Here is a 26,314-nt window from a genome sequence, read left to right as displayed (position 1 = left end):
TGAACGCGGCTCGGCCTCCTGCCCCCACACACCCCGCTACGAGGCGCCCTACCCGCCCGCCACAAAGATGGCGGCCGGCGCCTTGTCCCGCTCGCGCGCTTGCCCACACCCAAGATGGCCGCCTAGGCGCTTCCGCTGCCCCAGCCTCGCTACCGCCCTTCTTGTCTCCACGGACGGCGACGCTCCGGGCCGCGCGTCTCGGTGGTGGGCGCCGGAAGGCCCGCCTCTCCCGCCGGTGCGTTCTCTATGGCCGCCGAGCGGCGGCTCCAATGGCAGGCCTGGCCCTGCCCAGCCCTGATCAGCTGATGGTGGCAATGTCTGTTGACAGGAGCCGCCTCGGCTGCGGGACTGGGTGTAAGGGCTGGCGCCGCGGGGAGGGGGCCCGGCGGGCCGAGGGGGCGGGCGGAGGCGGCCGGGGCGAGCGGGGGAGCGGCACCCCCTGCCCTCCCCTCGCCGCCGGGGGAGCGGGGCCTGCGGAGGGCGGAAAGTTGGGGAGAGAAGTGAGCGGAGGGGGGAGGGAGGGAGGCCGCTACAGCCTGCCCCAGCCCGCTCCAGCCCGCTCCCCCTCAGGCGGGAGCGGCCCTGTGGGGTGGGGGCGAAGGGAAGGGGGTGGGCTGGCTGCGGGGGGCCAAGGGGAGGGCTTTCCAGCCGCACACAAAAGGAAGCGGGCAGGGCAGGGGCCGGGGGAGCCCCCGGGGGTGTGGGGGGCTGCGGGACGGTGGCGCGGAGGGCTCGGCCTCGAGAGGGGGAGGGGGCTGCCGGCGCGGCCGCCAGCCCCGAGCCGGCCTTCTTCCCCTTCTCGGATGCTGTGTGATGGTGGGGTTGGGATTCGCTTTGTTTTTGTCAGATGTGAATCCAAATGGAGCACTCGGAAGGAGGCGAGCAGAGCCAGCAGCAGCAGCCCTGGGGGAAGCTGATCCGACTGGGTGCTGATGAGGCAGAGCCGCACGTCTTGCTGCTGAAAAGAGAATGGACGATTGGTCGGAAGAAAGGTGGGACACGGACACAGAGCGCTGGCGTAGGGTGGTGTTTGGGGAATAGCAGCGATTCGCTCCCCTGGCCTTTAAAACGTTGGAAAGTGGACTGAAACTAGTTGGGTTTGGTGCTTTCAATTGTTGGAGGTGCTTGCCAGACCTTATTGCTTGCCTTATTCCTCTTGAATCTGTGTAAAGAAGAAGTTTTACACTGACCCTTTAGGGTTTTTTTAGCAGCTTGTGACTTATGCACGTTTAAAAATGAATATGTCTTTTAGGTTGTCGGTGGCAGCCTGTACAAATAAGCAAAAACTATTGTTGATTCAAAAGAGTTTCTGTGTATCAGCCCTGTTTACACTCTAGTTTGGTTTCTGTGGTTGAAATGAGTTGGAACTGTAATGCAAAATGCTTGTGCTTCACAGAAAAGAAAACACCCACATAAAAGCCCTTTAATTCTTCTGGCCATATAAAGATTGCCAACAAGTACTTAAAGTTTCTCTGAGAGCGGCTTTGAAAGCTTTATTCCCAGAGTCTAGGGCTTTAACTACTTGCCTTTATTTTAAAGGATTTTGTACTTACTATATTTAAAACAATCATCACAGTGTTTTAACTTTCTTAGTCTGCCCTGACAGCAGTCATTTTCAATTTCCTGTTCATCATCAGTTCAAGCTCTTTGACTGACCAGTCACATTCTATAAATAGTCTTGAACAAACTATGTTATAACTCTATGAGAAGATCAGATAATGTATTGTAGGAAAAATGTTTTGCCTATTGGCATTTGGTAGTATAGATTTAGATTGATTGTCATTGTCTAAGCTGTAGGTAAATTATTCAAATTGGGGTCTAGTTGAAGGTTATCTTGCAGGAAAAAAAAAAGGATTAGTTTTTATGTGGTTTATTGCTTCCATTAACTGTTTGCTAATGGATCAATAAAATGAGTGGTTACAAGAATACCAAGCTTTAGGTCGTAAGTATTGCTTAGAAACTCTTCAGGAGCCTTAGAAATCCTTGTTTGGAGCATTTTGTCTTTCCTGCTTCCATATGAAAGTGTTAACTGTAGAATAGAATGGCGATGTTGGCATGCTTCTGAATAAAATTTAGTCTACTTGCTTTCAGTGGCAACAGTTAACTGTGTAGCTGTTGATTGTTCCTTGAGTTTGAGGAGTAGAGTAGTGATAAAAGTCACCAGCATGTATAGTGGCTACTGCTTTCCTTCTGGATACATTGTTCTTGCAGGCTGAGATACAATGCATCCACAGCATGAAAAGGTGGAAGTGAATCGCGTTTATTAATGATAACTTTTGTGTGAGCAAATGCTTTGAGTCATTTGTGAAAGGGAGATCAGTGATTATTGCCTTGAATATTCAGTGTTTAAAGTGAAGTAAAAATACTAGATCTGCTCAGAGCCCTGGAGTCATAGTTAGGAAGGTTTCTATCACATCAACATTGTCATTACACTTTTGCATCTCCCTCAATCTTACTCCTGAATTTTTAATCTCCTTTCAACTTTTTTTTAGCGTAATAGTGCTGTCAGCAGAGATGAGGAAGATTTTCCTATTTGAAAACAAACTACGAAAACCCCAACTTTAACACAAAACAGTGATATTCTTCCATTTACCAGCTGTTGCCTCCTACTACTTTGCCCCAATATACCAGAATGAAGCAGAAGTTAAATCCAATGAAGAGGTGTTGCAACGATGTGGAAAAAGAGCTGGGTGCTCTGTGATAGGTGCCTCTAGAATTTATCTCTGTACCAGTGTAGAACAGAGTAATTGTGGTTTCATTTCATCTGTAATGGCTAGGACTGGGGGGAAAAAAGGGAACTAAAATGGTTGAAATAAGCTGATATCAGCACACAGGGCTGTGTCACCACTTGTATTTATGTATTACATACTAAACTGTGGTGCTGCCTGTTTGCCAGTAGAAATTTTGAACTGTTGCAGATGTACATGAGTCGGTTTGTTGTGCACTTGTAGCCACATAGAATGCTGATTTGTCTGTATAATGTGTATTTTTAAGCACACTGAAAAAATCTTTCATTTTAAGGTTGTGACTTATCTTTCCCTGGCAACAAGTTGGTGTCTGGAGATCACTGTAAAATCATAGTGGATGAAGAATCTGGTCAGGTGTCATTGGAAGATACAAGGTCAGTTGTTTTCTTTTTAATCTGTGATGTAAAGTCTTGTTTATTGCTCAAGGCATCAATAGTAAATCCTTCTCTTTTTTGTTTCTTTATTTTGTTTGATTTTACATCTAGACTTGGGGCTTTTTGGCTCTTTCTAAATAACTTTTGTTCCTCTACAAAGGAATCCATAGTCTACTGGATGAAAGATTCTGTTGATGTAATAGTGCTGTACTGTATTTCTTTAGACTTGTGAAAAAAGTGATGCCAGCATTCTTAAAAGCTCTAAGCAGGAGTGTACCTCATTTCCAACACTTCTGTAGGGGAGAAAATACCTGCGGTGATGATCTCAAAGGATAAAGTAGATGTGGAACAAGAATCTGTACTTGTTCTAACGCTTTCTAGTATGCAAAAAGTCTGAGGTCTGTATAGCAGAAGTACTAGAGTAGTCTGGCAGTTGTGGCAGGCAAGTCAGATGGAGATTAGAGCCTAATCAATGTAATTTAATAATAAAAGTGTTTGCTGCATTTCTACTGTTGATATTTCAGTTTTGTTTCTTTTGTTTCACCACAATAATTATTTTCTTTTCTGTGTTATATGAGGGATGTGAGAACTAAAGCCTGTAATGTAGGAAGATGTAAGCACATACTTCACGGGAACTACTGTTAAAAAAGCTAAGCTACTTTAGTGGAACTATTTTTGGTATATAAAGTTAATTATATACTTCTTCACATACTGAAGGCCAGTGAACTTGCTGTACTGGTGGGACTATGTCCTGTAGAGTTCCAAGGCTACTGTGGGAGTACAAATAGCACTACAGGGGTTGTGAGTGGCTTCCAGTAGATTCTAGTTGGTTTTCTTTATAAAATTTGAGACAGGAATTTGAATGAAAGGGGATATCTTAGGAGATTGTAACCCTCTTCATATTTGTATCTGCTTCTTTTTTTGTCAAGATTTTTTTGTCTTAAGGTAGCTGAAAACTTTTAGTTTGTTACATTTCAAGAGCTCACTGACATTTTAAATTGCTTCTATAAACCATGTTCTTTTTCTGACAGTTTATTGCAATCAGTAAAGAAACAAATAATACTTTGCTGCCAGCTCCCCTCACTTTTCATGTCTGCAAGGCGTTTTACCCAAAGACACTTCAAAATGTACTGATGTACATATATTATGAGGAAATTTCACCTTTGAGGTTTTGAAGGGTATCAGACCAAATCCCTGTTCCAGTGTACCAGAATGCAATTAAATATCTTGTTCTGTTAGCTCAGGGTTAGTAGCAAAACCTGCTGAGCTTTTGACAAAAATCCCTTCAAGAATACCCTGAAAAACCTTTGGCCTGTCTAACTGAACAGCATACACATTTTTGGAGGATGCTGGCAGAGTATATGAGCTCTAACTTATGTTTTTCTTTCTTTCTGCTTCCTCTCCTTTTCTGTCTTTTGATCAGTTGATATTAAAAGGAGTCTTTTTCAGGGTGAGGAACTCGCTTCCAGATACTTACACGGGCTTTGTGTTTCTTTTCATTATATTACTGCAAGTGAAACGGAACATACAGAATTACTCAGGTTGGAAGAGATCTTAGGAGGTTACTTAGTTCAGACACTGTCAAAGATGGGCCACCAGTGGATTTGGATTACATCATTTAGGCTTTCTTTAGTCAAGTCTTGGAAACCTCCAAGTACAGAGATTCTGTACCCTCTCAGGGCCTTTATTCCAAAACTTAATTGTTCTCACAGCTATTGTTTGGGGTTTTTCCCCTTACATGTCTTTGAATCTTCCTTGTTTCAGTTTATGACCTTTGTCACCTCAGTAAAGAACCTGTCTCTATTGTCTTGGTAACTTCCACATTGGTGCTGAAAGGCTGCTATTAGGTCCCCTGCTCACCAAACCTCCTCCCAGGCAAAACAAGCCTGGTTCCCCTAGCCCTTTAGCTCACAGGTCTTGTGCTCCAGCCCTCTGACTATCTCGGTGACCGTCTGCTGAATTCACTCAAGTTTTTCATGAACTTCCTTGATCTAGGTGACTCAAAACTAGTTGCGATATTTTGTGGACTAATGAGTTCCAAGTAAAGGGGAATAATAATTGCTTCCCTTTTCTGACTACACCCCTGTTGAATACAGACAGGTGTGCTCTAGGCCTTCATCACTGCCAGGGCATGCTGCTGTCTTAAGCCTCAGTATAAGTCCAAGGTGTGTGATCTTATGCTTAGTCCTAAGACTCAGAGCCCTCACTGGTTGGTCTCTAGGCTGTACTGTTGCAGGTGGTTATTCCATCCCAGGTGCAGGACTTAGGATTTGTCCTTGTTGAATGCCATGAGGTTCCCATCAGCCTGTTACTCTATCCTGCACAAGTGCCTCTGAATGGCAGCCCACCTCTGCCCCTGCTTTGGTGTCATCTGAAAGCTTGACGAGGATCTACTGCCTCTCCACTTCTATCTTGTAGCTAGAGAAAATAATGAGAATAGGTCCTTGGATAGATCCCTGGAGAATCCTCTCAGCTCAAGCGAGAGTCTTTAGGAAATGGCTTATAGTTGTCATTCTCCAATGTTATCTCCAATTTCTAGATGCTTCAAACAACAAACCAGGCCACGTTTGCCTCTCATGGCAGTCTCAGAGCTTTAAATCTAAGCTTTAGAAACGACCCCTAGTTTCAGTTGCTTGTATCTCATAGAGCTGATTTAGACCAAGGGCGTGATTATACAAGCTAGAGAAATAGTGAATAATGTAGAAACGTTCCTGCTTTTTTTTTCCCCCCCTTTACATGTTCCACCCCTGAGGCAGAAGGTGCAGCCAATTTAGCAAAGCCAAATTAATATTCTGTAGGATATAAGCACGAGAAGGTGTGGCTTGTTACAATGGCAGTGTAATAGAAAGGCTGCACCTATGGAGTACCACCAATTAGATGTTTATGTGTTACGCTTCTTTGTATCTAACACAAAAGAGTAAGATTCTCAATGTGTTCTGCTTGCCTGTGAGCTGGTATGAAGTGTGACTACCATTTGCTGAATCAAGAGACTAAATGGGTTGACATGACTACTTGCAGAAGATTCTCTGTTCTTCTGGGTCTTCCAGTGTTTGTGCTGAATATCAGATTGGCTCCAAAATATCAAGCAGGCTAAAAGAAGGGTTTTTTTAATGTTTTAATTGGCAATACAGATGCCTGGAGTCCCAGAAAAGTACTGCAATGTTAGCCTTTTCTTCTCTGAAGTGGAAAATAGTTTGGGAACATTGCTGTGGTCAAGCTCAGATTTTTTTCCAGTGAAGAGGAATGCACTGAAGGAGGCAGCTAGTGTGGCACTGTTAAACTGAGGGGATTTTGTTTCTGTATTGTAGCTAAACCAAAGAATATCATAAATATACATAGACAACCAACATTGGTTTTTTTATCTCCCTGGTAACATAATCAGTTCTTGGATCTGCTTTGGAAAGAATTACCATAAATTTGCAGGTGAAAGGAAATGTGTGGAGAACTCAAAATTATTGAGTGAACAGAAGTTTATAAGTAACAAAAGCCAAGAGTTAGCAAATAGTACAGTAAAATATTCACAGACTCTCCCCTTTTTGGATATGTTTCTGCTTTATTTTCCAAACCATGCACTAGTTGTTTTATAGTGCTTGAAAGAAAACAAATTATACAAGCTGACCTAACAGGCAAGCAGAAACTCTCTTTCTGTGGATAAATTGGTGCTGGTGTCTTTTCTGCTACCAGTCACAACTATTTCTGTGAACATTTGAAGAATGGAGAATGACATAGTACAGAGAAATTCGCTACTTTAATAGAACTCAAAACTCATTTTCATTCGTGTGCAGCATAATATGCATATAAATTGCAAGTAACTATTAAAACTACTAACCCAGAAGCTTTACTCTTAAGTTCCATTTCTTTTTTTCTGGATGGACACTAGTAATTATTGAAGAGTAACAGACTGGCACTTTTCTTAGAAGGATACCAGAGTACCTTACAACACATGGATCATTCACCTGCTTTAGAAGTAAGCCTATTCTGAGCATGAGTCCATGAGTGCCAAAGAATTCAGTAGTCAGCTTTCATTGAAGCCTGTATAGCTGCAGAACTGAATAGAGTTGTCTGTTTGTAGTCAGTTTGACAGTTAGGGTCTTGGATAACTATTTCTGCAGATTTTCAGATTTCATGAGACTCAGCATGAGTGGTTACTACATGGGTGGTGATTTGATTTTATTTTTAATTTTCCTTCTGTTTTTCCAAGAATAACTCACTTGAGTTATTGTTTTAGCCCTGGTTTCAGCTAGGACAGTTGGTGTTCTCCCTGGTAGCTGGTACAAGGCTGTGTTTTGGATTTAGTGTGAGAATATTGTTGATAACATACTGATATTTTTGTTGTTGCCAAGTAGTGCTTATCCTGACAAGGACTTTCTCAGGTTCCCACGCTCTGCCAGCAAGCAGGTGCACAAGAAGCTGGGAGGGAGCACGGCCTGGACAACTGATCGCAACTAGCATAAGGGCTATTCCATACCATCATACTCCGTATATAAATGGGGGAGTTGGTGGGAAGAGCCTGATTCCTGCTTGGGTACTGACTGGTCAGCACGTGGCAAGCGATGTCATTACACATCATTTGTCTTTTTCTTGGGTTTCATTTCTCTCTTTTTGTTATATTTCTTTTCATTACTATTATATCTTTTATTATTGTTATTGTTCTCATATTTTAGTTATTAAGCTGTTCTTATCTCAACCCAGAAGTTTTACTTTTCCAGTTCTCCTGCCCACCCTCTGGGAGAGGGAGGGGTGAACGAGCGGCTGCGTGGTGCTCTGTTGCTGACGGGTTAAACCACAACAGTCCCCCATAACCGTCTTGGAACTTGGCAGTTGTGACAGAGCAACTTTGTAAAATACGTTATTGTGACATTTTCTCCCTACATTTGAACTAAGAATTGCCTGTAGAAGCTAAATCTCAGTAAGAGACAATTCTTGTTACTTGAGCTTAGCTGCTTTATTACAAAAGAAGGTCTAAAACACTTAGGCAGATGGGAGATGCATGCTGTGTTTTGGCTTCTGGATAAAGAAGGTCAAATCTGATGTTTCTTAGTTTTGCTAAAGGGCCTCCGACAGGTTTCAGGGATTGCTGTGAGCTTTAATGTTTATTTGGCAGTTGAAGGAGGTACCATTTTTGCTTCAACATAATCCTTTTAATATCACTGGCATCAGTGTTAAGTTTACAAAGAGTATAGTTTCCAACAGACTGACTTAAGTTCTTTTTTCCTGTTAAATGCACAACTTTGACACTCTTTTAGTGGTCTGTTCTGCTGGTTCTTTGGTGTTTGTGTTTTTCAGCCTACTCAACATTCATATGCCTGAGGTAAAAAGGCAAGCTTAAAATAGCTTTCTTGCTTATAGGAGGAGCTTGAAGATTCTTTAACAGAGCAAGCATTGACATGACCCTAAGATTTTTTTGGTTGTTTTTTTCATGTTTTCAGTAGCATCTTTACTGTCTCTTGATACTTATGTTGGATTAATTGATTCAGCCATGTAGATAGTGAAAGCAGTAGCAGAGATAAGAGCAAGACCCAATACCTTGATCAATGTTTCCTGTCATGATTTGAAAGGACTCGCTTTTCCTTTTGACTCTTTAATGTAATGCTTTTGATTTTGTGTCCAAAAATAATAGAAGTTCTAGTTTGCTTTCTCTGTTCATGTTACTAAATGGCCAGAGGTTTTTCCAGGTTCTTTTTTAAAAGAACAATCTTGAAAAAGGAAGGGGCTTATTTCTAAATAACCGTCCATGTCCTCTAGATTGGTCTGAGATGTTGTGTCCTGGCCATAAGTGGTGGTCTCCAGGAGGTGGCAGCAGAGGTTTGCTGTTATTTCGTGCAGCAGTTTGCTCTGCTGAGGCGGGGGAAACCAGATTTTGAGGTTTTGGTACTAATTGCTGAGATTTTTGAAGGCAAAAGTCTGAAATTCTAGAGTGCTGCAGCTCTGAAAGAGGCTTGCAGCAACTGGAGATATTCAGTACTCGAATCATTTGACTCATTTGTAAAACACTAATAGATTTCGTATAAAACATCACCTACACTGAAGGAAATGTCTCCATTTATCAGCAATGCTGTGTTTTCTTCTTCCTCAATTTAATTAGGAGTTTTTATCAATATCAAAATGATTAATTCCAATTAATCTTTGCTTACGGATGGATTTCTGCTTTACCAACTTCTCACATTTGAGTTGCAAACAGTCTAAGTAACCTTGTAATTTTAGATTTTTCTACTATTTGATGCAAGAGGGGAGAAAAATTAATGCCACGTGGTATCCCTGATTGTACAGTGAAAGTCCCTTTGTGTCAGAATGTCTTAGGGATGCCTGGTGTTAGTTGGAAAACATAACCTAAAACTTTTTTGTTAGAACTCCTATTGCCCTTTCCTGTTTTGTGCTTAAAGGGTGGAGATAATTGTGTAGAAACCATCATCTGATTAATTTGAGACATTGGCCAAATGTCAGGGGCCTTTTGTCTATCTGTTTGTCAGCTACCATCTCTTTACCAGTAGCTGCAAATGAGCTTTGAAGTCCCAGCAGCTCTGCACTTGTGTCTTTTGGAGACAATTTGTATTTGTTTCTGGACTTTTCTTTCTTAAATCTTGGCTTACTTTTTTTTTTGATAGCAATTAGTTTCTTCATTCAAAGTATCTTGTTTTCCTTCCTTCTTCTATGTAATTATGAAAACATTTATGCTAAGTTCTCTTTTTGTTTCTCTTTACAGTACTAATGGAACAGTAATTAATAAACTGAAAGTGATTAAGAAGCAGACATACCCTTTACAGACTGGGGACGTGATCTATGTTGTTTACAGAAAAAATGAGCCAGAGAACAGTAAGTAAATTATATTTTTTAAATGGCATTTAGTCATTTGCGTCATGAGAGAAAATAAATATCAGTACCATTCAAACAGCATTACTCAATTTTAAGACTATTTGCTAATGTTTAAAAAGAAGTCTCTATAGAAGGTTACAGATGAGCCAAGTTGTACAGGGACAAGTCTGAGCAACTGTCCAAAACTGAAATGTGCTAGAGCATGGAATGGTAACTAGTGAGGTCCTAATCACATGACCAGTACTTCTTTTAGAAGTCAAATTGCTGGGGTAGTTAGTGATACTTTATATATATCACATTGAAGCAATCTTTGGCACCAGAAAGAAAGACTGCAAAAGCTTTTTGGTTTGTGTTGGGCTCTTCTTTGTTTTAAAGAGAGAAGCAGCAAAAAAGGGGAGAGGTGGGGAAAGCCCAGTAGTAAAAGTAGAATTAGTAAACCTGGAATAATGTTTGTGTGGTCTTTAAAAAAGAATTATGCTTTCTCTTCAGAAATTTTTTTCAGGATGATGCAATTGAAATAACTTAATTATGTTTGTATTAACTGGGCAGAAGTCAGGGACCAAGGTTGAGGTGTAAATGCTCAGGTGTAAGTGCAATGGAATAAAATTAATAAAAGATTTCACGAAAGCTCTGTGTTGTCATCTAAACATCTTAAAGATGTTCATAAATTATTTGGGAAATGATAACTACTGAGGCAGCAGAATCTTCATTTCATACCTTTCCATTTCATAATGTTTCATTTTGTTAGGTTATACAGGATCATTAGATCCTGACTAAAAAGATTTACAGAAATCATTTAATTGCTTGTTTTTATGAAATAACATTTGGAATTCAGCTTTGATAAATGAGGGGAAGAGAGGAAATGGGCAAGCTCTGTTTTTACATATGTATTGTTGTACCCCAGATGACTGCTCAGTCCATTAGCATGTAATTTTCCTTTCAAGTGTAAAGTGTGTAATATTTGAGTTTTAGTAGAGAGCTCTCGGTGTCTGGGAAAGACTTTAGATGAAAGAGGCGTTTTAAATGTTAATTCTCGTTAGTGTGTTTGGTAGCTCTGAAGTGGAAGGTGAACAGACAGACTTTGTGCGGTCTATAGCTCCCCTATAATTGTGAAGATAATTGGATGTACTGGGAAATGAGAGGGTGTAGCATTGGATACATTTACAGTGTGATTTTTAATGTAAAACACAAGACTGTATTTGCAGCTTTCAGAAAGCAATAGACATGTGAACTGTGAACCTAAAAAACCTCTAGATACATACTGCTGAAATGCTTTCTTTATGAAGTTGCTGTTAACTGATATCCAGACAGATTTAAGCTGTCTGATGTAGATGTTACAAGAAGCAGCGATAAGCTATATTTGTCTGGTTTATCTCTCAAATCCTTTCTAAAATGGCACTATTGCAGATGATGCTACTTGGAAGATGCTACTTGGAAGAACTCACTTCTGTGAATTTTCCAGGTAGTTTGTAATGTATGGCCATTCTAACTAGTTCTGAAGGAGACAATACTCTAAATTTTTATTGGAAAAAGGCCTGCTACAATCTAACAGGGTCTTATTTACTTCTAGATACCTGGATATTAGAAAAAGTAGCACATTAGGGGAATCTTTGGAACTGTATTAGGTTGAAGTAAGATGAAGAAGAAAGGGATATTTGGTTTTATTAATAGATAAATTAGTTTCTGAATGAAATTTATGGCTTGTCTTAATCTGTACTTTTGAGAGTTCGTGTATGTCACAAAGAAATTAAATAAAATTGATGGAAGAAGTGGAGAAGTGAGGTCAGAAATAGTAAGCTGCTTTGAAGAACTTTCATTCAAGTATTGGTAAAAATACAGTTTGTTCTGACACAGAGCAGATTTTAAGTTTAAGAAGTGATTAAGCCTCTGATTCCATGGCTGGCACAAGTTAAACATCACACAAAAGCTTCTCTGCCTGGTTTCGTGAGAAGAAAAGATCTTGCTGTTCTGTTCCTAATTGCCTCCTAAGTAGGAGTATTAACATTGTACTTTAGAGGTGACCCCTCATTTGCCTCTTCTTTTGTCAGACACTTTGAGGAAGCAGCCACTTGTGACAGAAGTCGTTTATGTGAGATTAAGGTTAGAGCTTTTTTGTTTAAATATTTTTATAAATGTTTTTTAATGTCTTTCAGATGTTGCTTATCTTTATGAGTCCTTAAACACTAAACATGATGCAACTCAAGAATCTGTAGGTAAGCAAGTAATTCAAGATCCGTGAAGAGGAGCTAAGCTCCAGTGACTAATGTAACTCTCTTGAGAGTTTGATTCCTTGGAATTTTGAAGCCATGATGTGGTGACTGTCACACAGATCTTTTTTTTTTTTCCTTTCCCACCTTCCAACTGTAGAAGTTAATGTAGAAAACCAATGCCATGTGACCAAAGATACCTCAAGTACAGGAAGAAGTAATGATGAGACCCAAATTACCTCATCACCGTCAGCTACTCAGTCTTGCTATGAGGAACCACAGCCATCTACTTCTACATCTAACCTCTTTAATGCTTCTTCTACCTCTCATATTGAGTCTACATCTGTTCAGCTGGATAATCCTTCTACATCTGGTAAGAACTGTGTCAAATATTGAAAGTTTGATATCCCACCAACTCTTCCTTTTAGCATTGATTGGGTCTTTAGCGTTTGCTTTGTAAAGTTCTAGTGAAAACATGAAGTAAATATGTGCTTTTTTTACTTTGTCTCTGAGCAGGCAGGGTAAATCCTGGTGGATGAGTAACATTAATAAGAATTGCTTATGTTCAGAGGGACAGAAATTGCATATAAATCTCAAGCTGTTCTGTCTTTACAGTATGGTTTTATAGTGGAGCACTGGTGAAAACCTGGCAAATCTACATGATTCAAAATCTATGTGGTTCATAGAATAGAGTAAGTGGATATGAGTGCTAATGCAGTCACTATGGGAAAGTAATTGCCACTGTAACTGCTGCCAGTCATCAGTCCCCTTTCCCATGCTTAGAGCACTAAGGCCAAAATATTCCACATAGATTCCTAGTCTACTATCTTACATTATGTTGGCAAGTGTAATATGCAAGTTGGCAAATGTAGATGGAACAAGAATAGCTGTCTAGCAGTTGGCATTTGTCAACAACTTATTGGGACTTTTAAAACATGTTCCTATGAAAACAAAAGCTTTGCCCTCTACTATTAAATGTGATTGATTTTGCATATATCCTCTGCCTGGCATCTTTGTCAGGAAGATCTGGTGTGGAAAATAGTCTTAGGGATAAATACTCTACAATTTAAAGAGGAACAGGGATTTTAAGTAGATTTACACAAATAATAGTTTGTTTTTCCCCCCAGGTCTTCCAAGTAGTCCAGTTGTTTCAGAATGCATTTAGTGTAGTTACACAGACATTGCTTTTTTGATCCACATTTTCCTATTCAGACGTTTGGATTGATGTGTGCATCGTCAGTGGTTTTAGTACCTTTTGTTTTCACGTCTCATAGCTGCATGCAGCTACGTTTATGTTTCTGGTTTTATTTTGCAGGATCACAATCCTCAGTTTTCACTCCTGTGCCTGCTTTCCCCATCTTAGAATCTGTGTGTCTAAGAGCACTGCATGATGAACATGAAAAGCTGGATACAAATACTGATATCTCTGTGATCACTTCAGAAATCACCGACAAAGAAAAAGCACAATCAGATTCTGAAAGGATGGCTGACGAGGAAGATTTGGAACCTGCTAAGAAGAAACTAAAAGGAGGTTAGCATACTACAGTGTTGGGCAATCTATCCTGCATTCTTTTTATTTGAATGTTTTTGTTCAAAGACTAAAAAAATTAATTAGACTGTTAAAACTATATCCATTTTTCATGGAAGCCTAGTGAGATTAACAGAAATATGATGATCTTTGCTTGTTTTTTTTTATTAACATGAAAGAAATTTAAAATGCACACATATCAAACCTAGAAGGTCTGGAAAGATCACGTTAGTAGGGTATAGGTAACGTTTTATCTCCTCATAATATTATTTTATGTTTTAGTATTGTATTAAAAAGAAAAACAAAACTCCCTTCTTGTTCCTCTGTCACCTCCTGCCCCCAAATTGGGTCAAGTCAGTTGTCAGGAGTCCTGCTTCAGTTTGTTTCTTGCTTCTTATTGACTTATTTGGGGTCCTGAGAGTAATGCCTTCAGTAGTAGAAGTGGTTGTGTAAAGCAAGAAGCTCTAGTGGAACCATTGCCAGTGGACAGTGAATCATCTTTTTTTAAAAAGAAAAACCCAAACTGAAATACATTTTAAAAAGCTTCAAAATCTACATACTGTGGAATCTTTTGTCTTTGTAGATGAAGATGCTTGTCCAAATCTTTCACCAGCAGCTCCCAGTGAATGTATAATTAAAATTGGCTTTGAAGATGCAAAAACATCAAACGTGAAAACAGATAAGATGGAAGAAACATTAACTTGCATTATCTGCCAAGAACTGCTGCATGACTGTGTAAGGTATGTATGATTGACGAAAGCTGTCATCATGTGGCAGTAATTTTAAGTTCAGTGGTAGCTGTTTGAGGAGGCCAGGATATTTAGGATTTTCATGAGCCCTTCTGAGTCCCCTCCTCACCACAATCTCTGCAGTCAAAGCAATGCCAAATATTTTTTGAGTGTTCTGAATGTATCTGAAAAACAGAAGATTTGTGTTTCAACACCACTTGTTTCACTGTTTTCATGTCTGTGTTTTCCAGCTTACAGCCTTGTATGCATACTTTTTGTGCTGCCTGCTACTCAGGATGGATGGAAAGATCTTCTCTATGTCCAACTTGTCGTTGTCCAGTAGAACGTATTTGTAAAAATCACATATTGAACAACTTGGTAGAAGCTTATCTGATTCAGCACCCAGGCAAGTTGAACAGTGTGTGAAACAGAATCTGATGTATCAGCTGCATAACTGATGTATGCACAAATGGACTTCTATTAAATTTCTATGTAGGTTTTATTAGTCATCTGTTTTCTCTGACCTGGCTGCAAGAAAACAAGTGCATGATGTAATAACTTGTACTATTTCAAATATTGGGTGAGAATTAGAGGTGATTTTATACTGTAATTGGGTATGCTAAGAATTCTTAATCTTATTTTGCTGCTGCTAAGGCCACCTATACTCAGATTCTTCTGAAAAATATACTTGAATATTGATATAGTCAACTTTGATCATGGTCTCTTGAAAACAAAACTTAAGTTGCCTGATACCACATTTGCATTAACAGAGGAGAGTTGAACTAAGATCTTCTAGAACTCTGTTATCCAAAACCATATTTCATGGAAATGAAAACACAGTGATCATAACTCTATTAGTAAAGCAGGGTGAGGATAAGGGTTGTGATGTGTTCTTTTCCCTCGACATTTGCCTTTGTTTCTCATGCAAGATAAGTGTCGTAACGAAGATGATGTGCGTAGCATGGATGCTAGAAACAAAATCACTCAAGACATGTTGCAGCCGAAGGTGCGGAGATCTTTCTCAGACGAGGAGGGAAGTTCTGAAGATTTATTGGAATTGTCAGATGTAGACAGTGAATCTTCAGACATCAGGTGTGTCTATAAGTTCTGTACAGAATTACTTAACGTTTGAATGCACAAAGCCCCAAACTGAGCTCATTCCATGAGTGCTGTTGTTGCTGATAGTGTTTCCATGGTCATTGCCAAGATGAATCTTCATTTCATTTCCAGGCTTGCTCATTCTTACCAGTAATTATCTTGGCAATTCTGGCCACCCTACTGCCTCGAGCAGTCAACAAAAAGTAATTAGAATTAGAACTTCTTAAACGTCCAGCAAGATTCAGTTTATGACCAACAGTTCTATCAGGAATTGTGCAACAGCTTCATGTGAGAGATACGAAACTACCCTTTCCAATTACAAATTGGCTGTTCCTTTAGAGAAAATGGGTTTCTGGCTGAGATCTCATCAGGAGATGAAGCCATCCATGACCCTATGAGTGCAGCTGCAATGATTGTGCTTTCTTGTGTGTCTGGAATGCTGCTTTCACCAGGTGTATGGTACTGAAGCAGTTAATGCTTGACTTGGGAATTCCCAGGCATCAAAATATCTCCTCTTATTTGCAACAGCAAACATTTTACTGTGTGTCTAGAGGGGAACAGACGAACTCTCTATGTAGATAATTATTCCAACTTTGTTCATCTTGCTTCCTGTCACACTGGTTTCTTGTTGGTTTTTGTTTTTCTAAACTGCTTGGGGAATACTAGAAAATACAAAGCTTTTCTTTGTTACAACTACATCAGTCTTCACAGCTGTGAGGTACTGAGTTATGTAAACTTCCATATGTTACTAGATGAAGAAATTTCAGATTTAAGCTTTGAAAGTATGACTAACCCTGTCTAGCATAGGAATATGAGTTACATTTGCATTTGTTGTGTGTGATTTCCTATGACCTTATTTTATTCTTTCAGTCAACCATATATAGTATGCAGACAGTGCCCAGGGTATCGAAGACACTCTGTTCCAACTCTACCTGGCACAGGCCAAGAGACAGAAGCAGGAGGGATGCAAGCACTGGGAGATGCACCATCTACATCTGCTGACTTCCCTGCAGGTCAGTGTCATGAAATCTCCTCAGTGTGACAGTGAAGTACTACCACTTTTACACCTATTATAAGCTCTCTCTCATAGTACTGCAAGCTGTCTCTCATAGTACTGCAGGAGTAATACCACACAGATGTCTTTGCAAATACCATGAGATTTGACCATGATTTTTCTCTGGTTGTCTGAAACAGATTGCTGATGGTTGCTGGCTCTTAAACTGTTCTACATATTGAAATATTTTACACACCTACATGATTAGGAAGTTTGAATGCCATTTTTGTACTCTTTTACAGAATCGTAGAATGGTAGGAGTTGGAAGAGACCTTTAGACATGTTCTAGTCCAACCCCTCTTCTGTGAAAATGGTGTTGCTTGCTTGCTACTTTCATATTTTTATGTTGCTAAGATTCACTAAGATTCCTATCCAGATTGTAATTGTGTACACTGATCAGTCAATCCTTCTCTTTCTGCTTTTATCATCTAGCTGTCCAGGAATATGTGTGTCCTGCTCAAGGAAGTCACGTAATATGCACATGCTGCTTTCAGCCAATGCCTGACCGAAGAGCAGAGCGTGAACAGAATCCTCATGTTGCTCCTCAGCAATGTGTGTACATTTATATACTTTTAATTTTAAGCTTGACTACAGAACTAAGTCTCTCCTTACTTTTAATTAAACTTCAGTGTACTTTGAAGAATGTTCTTTGCTTGGATATTATTTATGTGGACTCTCAAAATGACAACATGAAAGACTCTTCCTTTATCGAGTTTATTATTCACATACAGAATGTATTTAAATGAGAAAGTTGTACTTTTTAAAATCAAGTTTATCAGGATTTTATTGTTATACATATATAAGAACAACAACTATTAGTTGTGTTCAGGTCTTTACAGAGTTTTCTTTGCTATTTTACAGGTACAGTTTGTCTCCAACCCTTCTGTCACTTATACTGGGGCTGCACTCGTATGGCATGTTTTGGCTGTTTGGCACCATTCTGTGGTACTGTGGAATAATCTGTTTCTTATGAGCTTGCTCACTTTGCAATAATGTCTGTCTATCTCTTAACTTTAGGTAATAGAAGAAATGTAATATATTAGCTTGTAGCACATACAGAAGAAAGGCTGTGTCCTCACATAACAAAAAATTCTCGAGTGGCATGAGAATTGGAACTTCTTGCCTTCATACCATATTGGGCTTGAAAACTTGTTGAGTATGATGCTTTCCTGTATAAAACGAATTATAGCGTATTTCAGCCTAGTAAGAGAATCATACAAACCAATGCAAGAGCACTGCATGACTGATGTTAACTGATTAGAAAAGAACCTTACCCTCTTAAATATACAGGCTTCCAAACTCAAAGTTTCAGACATATTTAAAAAATAAACTAGAACAGTTGGAGTGACTTGGCTGCAATTTACAGCTAATGGAATATGCTTTAATAGCACTATTACTTTATGCAGATTAGTAGGAGTGTTTGTCAACTAAAGGTGAAATTGTAAAATCTCAGTGTCTTGTTTTTGCCACTGAAGATAGATATCACATACTTTAGCAGATGTTGAATGCAGTCATTTACTTGGTGCTCACATGAGTTTGTGCACATTATTTCAGGAAACAGAAGAACCTCCAGACAATGTATGAGGGCCATGGGGTTGGGGGAAGAAAGAGTAACTTTTCTTCTTCTTGTTCTGATTAGAAATAAATCTTGGTGAGAAGTGTTTGGATGGAGTCCTAAATAACAACCACTATGAGTCAGATATCCTCAAGGTATGTTTAAAAACTGTTATGGATTATATGTAACAGTAAAAGTACAAAGTTTAAGATGTACTCACTCGGGAAATGGTAGTGATGTGCTGCTCAACTTCAACTAGACCAAAGTTACTGTTACTATGTCTTGACTGGAAGTATTTTGAGTGATAATCTGTCTCTTTCTGCCTCTGTGTAAGAGGGCATCATATTCTAGAGATGCATTCTATTTAGCATTAGTTATTCCTATGCCACCTAAATTACCAACAAAAAAAATCACTTTCAATGCAGTCCTGACATTTGATTTCTTCAGCATGCATATCTGGGTGCCAAGAAAGCCAAAGTTCTATACATAACTTCTGAATTTGAGTTTAAATGACTGGTAGACACACTGGGAATTCAGACATGTTTGGCTGTTAAATTACGAAAGAATTTTGCTTCTATGAAGTATTCTTTAAGAAAGTCAGTTTCTACAGTCTGAAGTGTAATACTCAAAATATAAATGAAGAGAAAAATATTTCACCAGGAAAACAAGACTTGCTAAATGCTTTCCCCCAGACAAGTTACATTTTGCACTGGGTTGCTTGGAAAATATTTTGCCCCTACCGTAACCAGGCTCTCTAAATTAGCTACGCTGGATGAAATCATGATTTTAACTAAGAGAGTGTCTGAAATGAATCTGTTTGTCTTCTTTTGGCAAAAGTGGGGATCTTCTGAAAAAAAAGATACTGAGGGGAAGGTTTTACTGGTGATCTGCAAGTATCATGCTAATGAAAGATACTTCATCAGCATCAACACATTTTGAAAACTTAGTTAGATCTAGGTTTGGAAGTATTTGAGAGTAAATGATCTCTCATTAGTGTTGGAGATTTTTCTAGATTAAACATTTAAATGATTCTTTTCAGGAATACCTGGCATCCAGGGGTTTGACATGGAAAAATATGTTAAACGAAAGTCTCTTAGCTCTTCAGAGAGGAGTGTTTATGTTGTCAGGTACGTGTTGTGTTCATTTTTGTGCATGTGTAACTCTTCATCTGTATATAACTCAGTAGTATTATCAAGAGATTTGAAGTTCTGTGTGCATAACCAGTGCCATCATGACATTTTTGTTAAATCTGGTTCCTCAAGCTGTACACTGATGTTATTTACAAATTGCATTTCTCCCCAGATTACAGAATTACTGGGAACACAGTGCTTTGCTACTGTTGTGGCCTTCGCAGCTTTCGAGAACTTGCCTACCAGTACAGGCAGAATATTCCTGTTGCTGAATTGCCAGGTGGGGCTTGCTTTTCATAGTAAGGGGGGGGAAGGCATTTAAGGAGTTAGTCAGTTTTATCCTTGTATCTTTGGTTTCTTTAGCACCTACGTGTAGCCCTAGCCCGGTGTAAACCTCTTGGCAGAGCTGATACCTTATGCTAATGACCTTACTTGTCAACTGCTAAGTTTGGAGATAGCTGTTGTCAGACTCCCTAATGGAACCTTCTGCTTTCAGTATATTGGCTCATCTTTAGAACAAATATATTTGCATAGTGAAAAGAGGAATTTGGTAAGATCCAGAATATAGTCAACAGGAACTAGTTGCTGCACTAGAATACACATAAAATGATGCACCTCCTGAACAATTTCACATTTTGCCAGCTCTCAGCGAGGAACAAAAATGTTTTCATAAATTAATTCTAAATCTGTCTGCATGTACAGCTTTAGTATAAAATAGCATGCAAGCAACTGTGCCTCCTTCATTCCTAAATCTGTTGGGAACAGAAGCTCTTCCAACAGTCTACTTTTAAATGTTATTTTTGTCCACTTAGTTCCTGTTGTTAGCAACAGCTTCTCTGTCTTTAACTGTGGAGAGCTCTGCTTCTGCTGCTGTGCATGAAAACCAGTTTACCTAGTTTCTCCTTAGTATTGCTTTTCATTTTAGTGTGACAGCCTACTGGACAGCTGAAATATAATGTACGTAATAGTGGGGGAAAACCAACAAACTTCCCAGATTAGTACATTTTTTTTTGTATGGAAATGTGTCTAGATGTATGCCCAGTGTCTTAAAGTATGAAGTCCAACTCAGTTAAACTAAAAGGTAAAATGTCATTTGACAGCACCAAGAACCAAATCCTCTCATCATAAGTCTGCATAAGCCTAATATTCAGAATGAATTTTTTGTCCTTCACTAAGTGTTTGCACTGTTTCTAGAAAGGTGAACCAATATAGTTAAAGTTGTTTCTTTCCAATCATATTTCTCCCTCTACAAAGCCTCCTCTGATGAGTAACTACCATTAGCAGTGGCTTGATAATCTGCATCACGTTGTTTAATGATTCTGCAGTAAATGTAGTGTTTCATTTGCTCTTCCTGTAGTGACTGTCACATCACGTCCTGACTGCTACTGGGGACGCAACTGTCGAACTCAGGTCAAAGCACATCATGCCATGTAAGTTTGACAATGTAGAGAGTGGGCTTTATTGCTGTTTCTTAAAAAAACAAAGAAAACAATACAAAACTCCCAACACCTGAAGTGCTAAAAACTGCTACTGAGTAACACTGTTGCAGTAAATGCAGGATTGGGTGAACTTTAGGGGTTGGGTTTTATCATTTTTGGTTTTAACACAACTTTGAAATGAGCCGTTTGTACATGTCAGAAGGGCATCACTAGCACTTGTAAGTTTGTGTGACCCATTGCTGACACTTTTTGAGTCTTGTTTTCCACCCACAACTCCCTCTTCATTCCTGTTCCTCTCCCACTGAAGCAACTTCTCATTTGCTCGTGTCTGGGTGCTTCTTAAAAACACTGCATATACAATAATTGGCCCTCTGCAATTTCCATTTTAAACTGAAAGACTATTCTACTGAAGTGCAACATACTTTGAATGGCTAAATTGTGGGAAATAACTTGCCATAAGAGAAATGAGAGAAGTTTGGAACATGCAACATTAGGAATCTGGTGTGGCTTAGCAGTTCCTGGTTGTGGATTTGTTTCTAGGTCTTACACCTCTGACCCAAGCAATCTGCATATCATGAAAACAAAACACTGAGCCTGAAAAGACAGTAACCCTCTACTTCTCAGGCATTCTATTACATCTAAGAGACATGGTCTCCTGGTACTGAGTCATTCATGAGAAATGTCCATTCAAAGTAAATCAAGGTCCTTGAGTAGAAAAAAATGAAGGTCACTGATAGCCAGTGCAGTTTCGTTCTTGTAAAAAGTTGCATGTATGATAAGTCAAATATTAAAGACTTGTAAAACAAACCACAAATGATCTACCTAAGAGCTAACTGGTTCCAGGAAGGGTAGAAAATTCCTTCTTGCTTTATGAATAATTCTCTAAATTCTCAGTGCAATTTAAGATAGAAAAGCTGTTACCCTTATTGAGGAATTGCTTTAATGAATAGTAGATTCTGTGGTACCTTTCCACTGCTGCAATGAACATACACACTTAGCGTAATTCCTTTAATATTTCAGATACTATGGGTTGGAAGTAACCAGTCTGTACAGCTCAGGCAAGTAGATCATAAGAAAGACTTGTAAAATATTCATCCCTAGTCTCTTACAAATTCAGAAGATTTTGCCAAATAACTTTCAAAAACAGTTTGGGACTTAAGTTGCAGATGTAATGCAAAGTACCACTTGTATCTGTAACTTCACATCACAGGACTGTCTGTGTCCCCAGAGGAGATTTTGGGTTGAAATGTTAGAGAGTTGATTCAGTATCAAAGCATTCGCCAGTTGTCATTTTTCATATTGTGGTGGATATTTCCATCTGGAATAGAAATTACTCAGGGTGGATTTTCCTTTTTTTTTCTCCTTTGTTGTCTTTCAAGCATTGGCTGTTCCTAGAACTTCACTGGCTGCTGCTCTTAGTTCCTGAAATCCATAAAAGCAAACAATCCTGTCACACCACTCCTAGATAGTCAGTTAGGTTGTTCTTACTGAGCTAAACAATTTTCCTAGAGTAGTTTGGTTATGTAAGCAAGATTTCTTTCTCATCTTTCATTGAATTCACCAAGAGCAAGAAAATTCATGATCCCTTTTGCATTATCTCTTACACATGTATATGTATATACACACCCAACACCCCAGCTCCTGCTTCAGTCATGTATCAGCAGATGCATAACCCAAGTAAGAGAAGAACAAAGAATGGTGATGTGTTTTTGAGCACTGGAAGGAAGTGCCTCATACAAAATTGTGTTCTCTTATTTAATTCATGAAGATGGGTTTACCATTCCCATAAAACCAAAACACGGAATGAGAAAAACTTCTTTTTCTTTCCAGAAGAAGATTCTAAGCCAGTGAAAGAATATGTTCATGTTGAAATGTATTGTTAACCTGGGTAATTCTAGTTCCTGGTGACTTGTGCAATGCTGTCTACTAAAAATTACTAATGTCTCACAGGGCAAAATTCATTTGCTGATTCTTAGTTTAATTGTCTTCTGGGCTTGATGTATGCAGAAGTATAGGGGAATGTTTTTAATGACAAGGTTTCTGTGTGCATAGTAAAACTCACTAGGGTTAGGCAGGAGAGATGTTGAAAGTCCTGTTACAGATAACACTGTAGCAGAGCATAATCTAAACAGGTTCTGAAAAACAGGTACGTTAACATGCAAGCATTCTGCTTTAAATTGCTTCACATTCAAAATACCGTGTCAAAGATGCTCACTCTTTCTTGTTGTCTGACTTCTGGGAACCTTGTTACATTTTAATACTTCTTTGTTTTTTGTTTTAATTTTAGGAAATTCAATCACATTTGTGAACAAACACGATTCAAGAACTGAATACTTGTAGCCTGTAGAGAGGGGACAAAAACCTCTTAACACTGCTTGTACAGTTTAAGGTTTCAGGGGATCTTCTCAGTTCCCCCATAGCAGGGAATGAATGACTTTTGCATCAGGTAATCTGGTGTGAACTTTTTAATTTGTAGAATTTTACAGCTGTACAAGAATAAGGTAGAATATTTTCTTTTCCAAGAAAGTCCAGCAAGCATTGCATTCCATCCTCACGACTCCAGCGTCCCTGTATCACGTCAGCAAAGAACACGGAAATCACACGCGCAAAAACCAGCCATATCTTGGGAAGACCTAAGAATAAGGAGTGTATTTGCACTACTCGTGAAGAAACTGAAAAAAAAAAATCCTTAGACTTAAAATAGAAATGTTTTGTAAAAGTATCTGATGGATATTTCAAGAGCCATTACTATTTAAGAAGGAACTCGTCAGTGTGTATTTGTAACTGCGTTTTGCGGTAGTCTGATATTTTGTCACTACCCGTTGCTTTTGGATTAGAAACCACATAAATATTCACTTTAAGAGAAAAACTATTTCCATCCATTAAGCAGCTGTTTCAACTTAAGCTTCTACCATATGTGCAGCGTTCTAGTGGAAGTAGTGCAGTTCCTTTGCTTAGTTTAGTTGTGTTGACGTTTTTATCTACATTAAGTTACAAAAGTTAATTGCACAAGAATTTGAAGATCATGTTTAAAGTTGGGGTAATACTTGAAGCAGAACAGCCTTCTGCTAATATTACTTCTGTAGTGGTTTATATCAGAAGACCAAACAGTGCTTTTGGTATAGAGCAGCCAGTAGGACACACACTGGTGCTTTTTTTATTATTATTTCTTTTATGGTTTGATATCATGTGCTAAATATGTACCTCTGGCATGCAGCTGTTCTCTGCCATGCATACACTGGTGAAAATGTAGAAAAAGCTATAATTTAAAACAGAATATAGCAACATTACTGGAAGGAACATTATTGCAGAAAATAATCCAGTTTGGACAAATTATAGCAATATGGAGGCATTTCTGGATAGGGATAGGGATGATGAAGGGGAACACTGGTGTCACTGATGTTAAAAAACGTAGATTTTCTTCTCATGCCTTCTGCAGAGCTTGTTCAGGAAATGTCCCAAGCATCACTTAAAGAAATTATCCCAACACAACCCACCCTGCACGCACAGATTGATACAATCTGATCTGATCTATTCCTTCATAATCTGGGAGCTAATGCTGACAAACTGCAACTGCGACCAATTTTTCTTCTTCATCATACCTAGAAGAGTGAAAGGGAATGAGGAGAAAGCATACAAAGTTACCTCTAGAGACCACGATGTTTTAAGTATGCCTTATTTTACGAGCAGGATTTTTGCTTTGATGTTACAAAGGGTACACACGGTACCCTGTGATCTAAGGGAGCACAACTGATGCCAGCACATTGTGTCTACCAGTGGCAGTGAATTACACAACTATATCCAGTAATGCACATCTTGTTAGGAATGCAAATTAGAATGATGCATTTCTGGTTAGATTTTTATTTTTTAAAATAACTGTTGCAAGGATGGGTCTATTGACCATGCCCCTATGCTATTAAAAATACACTTTGGTGTGGACTTCTCCTAAAATCTCTGGGCATTTTCTCCTGTGAGTAGGATTGAAATTGGATCTGGAATAATACTTGAAACTTCTTTTAACAACAACAGTGTGTTTCTGTCTTTTAGTAATATTATCAATGTTCTGTTGCTTCTGTATCTGTATTTTGTGTTTAGATTTTGTTTAATGGTTATTGTATCTTCTCAGGACAACCATTCCCAGCTGTTTTTGATCTCATTTTCATCTCTGGCTGTGCATGTAGCAAACGGAGTGCAGTTGTGGAGATCAAGCCTTTGCATATTATTATATGCAGAAATGTGCTTTGCATTCTCATTCACCACTTCCCACACCCCAGATGGGCTTTCAGCATAAACTTGTCACTGTGCTAGTGTTCAAGCCTCTTGTGGTGAGATTTTTTTGTTGGTCAAGAACAATGTGTCTACAGTACTATGTACAACCTCGCTTGCACTTGCTCAAGTTATCTTTGTATAGGGATGTTTTATGTGACCTTAAGGAAAAAAAAACAACTGAGGGGAGGAGGGAACCAAACAACAAAACTCTTGTACTCAGCATCTAAACTACCTGTGCAGTAGAGGTTCTTCAAATTCCTTTTCTAGCCCCCTCTTCCTTTTCCCTGTCACAGATAATTAATCTGCCTTTCTATGCATATAGGGTTGTGGTAGTGCAATGGAATGAAGGGATTTTTTTTTTGGGTCATTTATATTGTACCAGGAAGAGATGAGAAATTAACTTGCAGATGGGGAGGGTGAATAAATCCTGATCTTTATATGCTCTTAAGTAAGTAAGAGTATCTGTCGTGGGTATTACATACTCTATACATTAGACCTTTTTAAATGTACGGTTACCAGGTGATAGTTAATGTGATAAATGTATGAACTATGCTTGGTGTAATTGTTTAAATACTGTAAAGGTGCAGCATATTTTTAACCTGTTTAAAGCACACCCCCACCTCCTTTATAAGAGATATTTGGAAGCCAAGCATGAAATGTGGTAGAATAGGTGTTGTGAAAACTGAGGTGATTATGATAAGGTTTGACATAGTGGTGAACAAGGTATGTAGTCTCTCTCGTTGAGAAAGTTCTTTTATAAAGAAGGTGGAGAGTAGTTCTTCCAGTTCTCTTTTGTGATTTATTTTTTTCTGAACTAAGAAGTTATTAATTAAAAAAAAAAGAAAAAGAAAAAAAAGCTATTGATTGAAGTTGTCTGCTTTTGTTTCTTCTGTGGCATATTCTCTCACCACAGAAATGGATGGATGCAACACTTGTTGATGCTTGGTCAAGCAATTAATAATTTGAATGTTAAGATTTTGCAACTAAAAATCATCGTGGAACTTCTAGGAGCTGGAAATGACATTGTTGTATCATTCCAAGGAATTCTCTCAAACTTTCTTAAAAGATATCACAAAGGATCATCAGGACTTAGAGCAAGTTATGTAAGTGAAAAACTATGAAACACAATTCATTTTTTTGTCAACAAGGTGACTTCAAGATGCCAGTAAATAAAGTTTACTACTTTTACAAAAGTGGATACTACTTTAATTTCTTGCAACATCATGAACACTGAAGCATTAACAACCACTGATTTAACAGCATGCTGGAGAAAGTGCTTCCCAGCCATATTGTGTTCATCTTTACAATGATCTAATTTGTGTAAATCATAAGACTTCAAATGCTTACTATTAATAGAACTTTTCTGAACAGA

General features: G+C 38.8%; 1 protein-coding gene across 4 annotated transcripts; it reads left to right on the top strand.

Annotated features, from left to right (window-relative positions):
* The first annotated feature begins 177 nt into the window (after nucleotides 1-177).
* On the top strand, nucleotides 178-26,314 carry CHFR (checkpoint with forkhead and ring finger domains). 4 transcript variants are annotated; one of them, XM_062010142.1, is made up of 18 exons: nucleotides 178-235; nucleotides 848-992; nucleotides 3,022-3,121; nucleotides 9,825-9,934; nucleotides 12,088-12,147; nucleotides 12,302-12,514; nucleotides 13,457-13,672; nucleotides 14,253-14,409; nucleotides 14,649-14,803; nucleotides 15,327-15,489; nucleotides 16,366-16,508; nucleotides 16,982-17,101; nucleotides 17,411-17,494; nucleotides 18,189-18,259; nucleotides 19,144-19,231; nucleotides 19,407-19,514; nucleotides 20,592-20,664; nucleotides 22,961-26,313. In XM_062010142.1, the coding sequence occupies exons 2-18, from the start codon at nucleotides 860-862 to the stop codon at nucleotides 23,001-23,003; spliced, it is 2,037 nt and encodes a 678-aa protein (XP_061866126.1). In that variant the 5' UTR covers nucleotides 178-235; nucleotides 848-859; the 3' UTR covers nucleotides 23,004-26,313. The 4 variants fall into 4 exon arrangements, with proteins under 4 accessions (XP_061866126.1, XP_061866128.1, XP_061866125.1 ...); XM_062010144.1 differs by lacking the exon at nucleotides 178-235 and adding an exon at nucleotides 246-354 and having other exon boundaries at nucleotides 13,505-13,672; nucleotides 22,961-26,314; XM_062010141.1 differs by lacking the exon at nucleotides 178-235 and adding an exon at nucleotides 246-354.

The sequence above is a fragment of the Colius striatus genome, chromosome 17 (assembly GCF_028858725.1).
Source record: "Colius striatus isolate bColStr4 chromosome 17, bColStr4.1.hap1, whole genome shotgun sequence".
NCBI lineage: Eukaryota > Metazoa > Chordata > Aves > Coliiformes > Coliidae > Colius > Colius striatus.
This window is presented reverse-complemented; position numbering and strand designations above follow the sequence as displayed.

Coding starts and splice junctions, on each gene's coding strand:
- CHFR (XM_062010142.1), top strand. CDS start 860: ATGGAGCACTCGGAAGGAGGCGAGCAGAGCCAGCAGCAGCAGCCCTGG. Junction 12,148..12,301: donor TGCAACTCAAGAATCTGTAG/GTAAGCAAGTAA, acceptor TTCCAACTGTAG/AAGTTAATGTAGAAAACCAA. Junction 20,665..22,960: donor GTCAAAGCACATCATGCCAT/GTAAGTTTGACA, acceptor TTTTAATTTTAG/GAAATTCAATCACATTTGTG.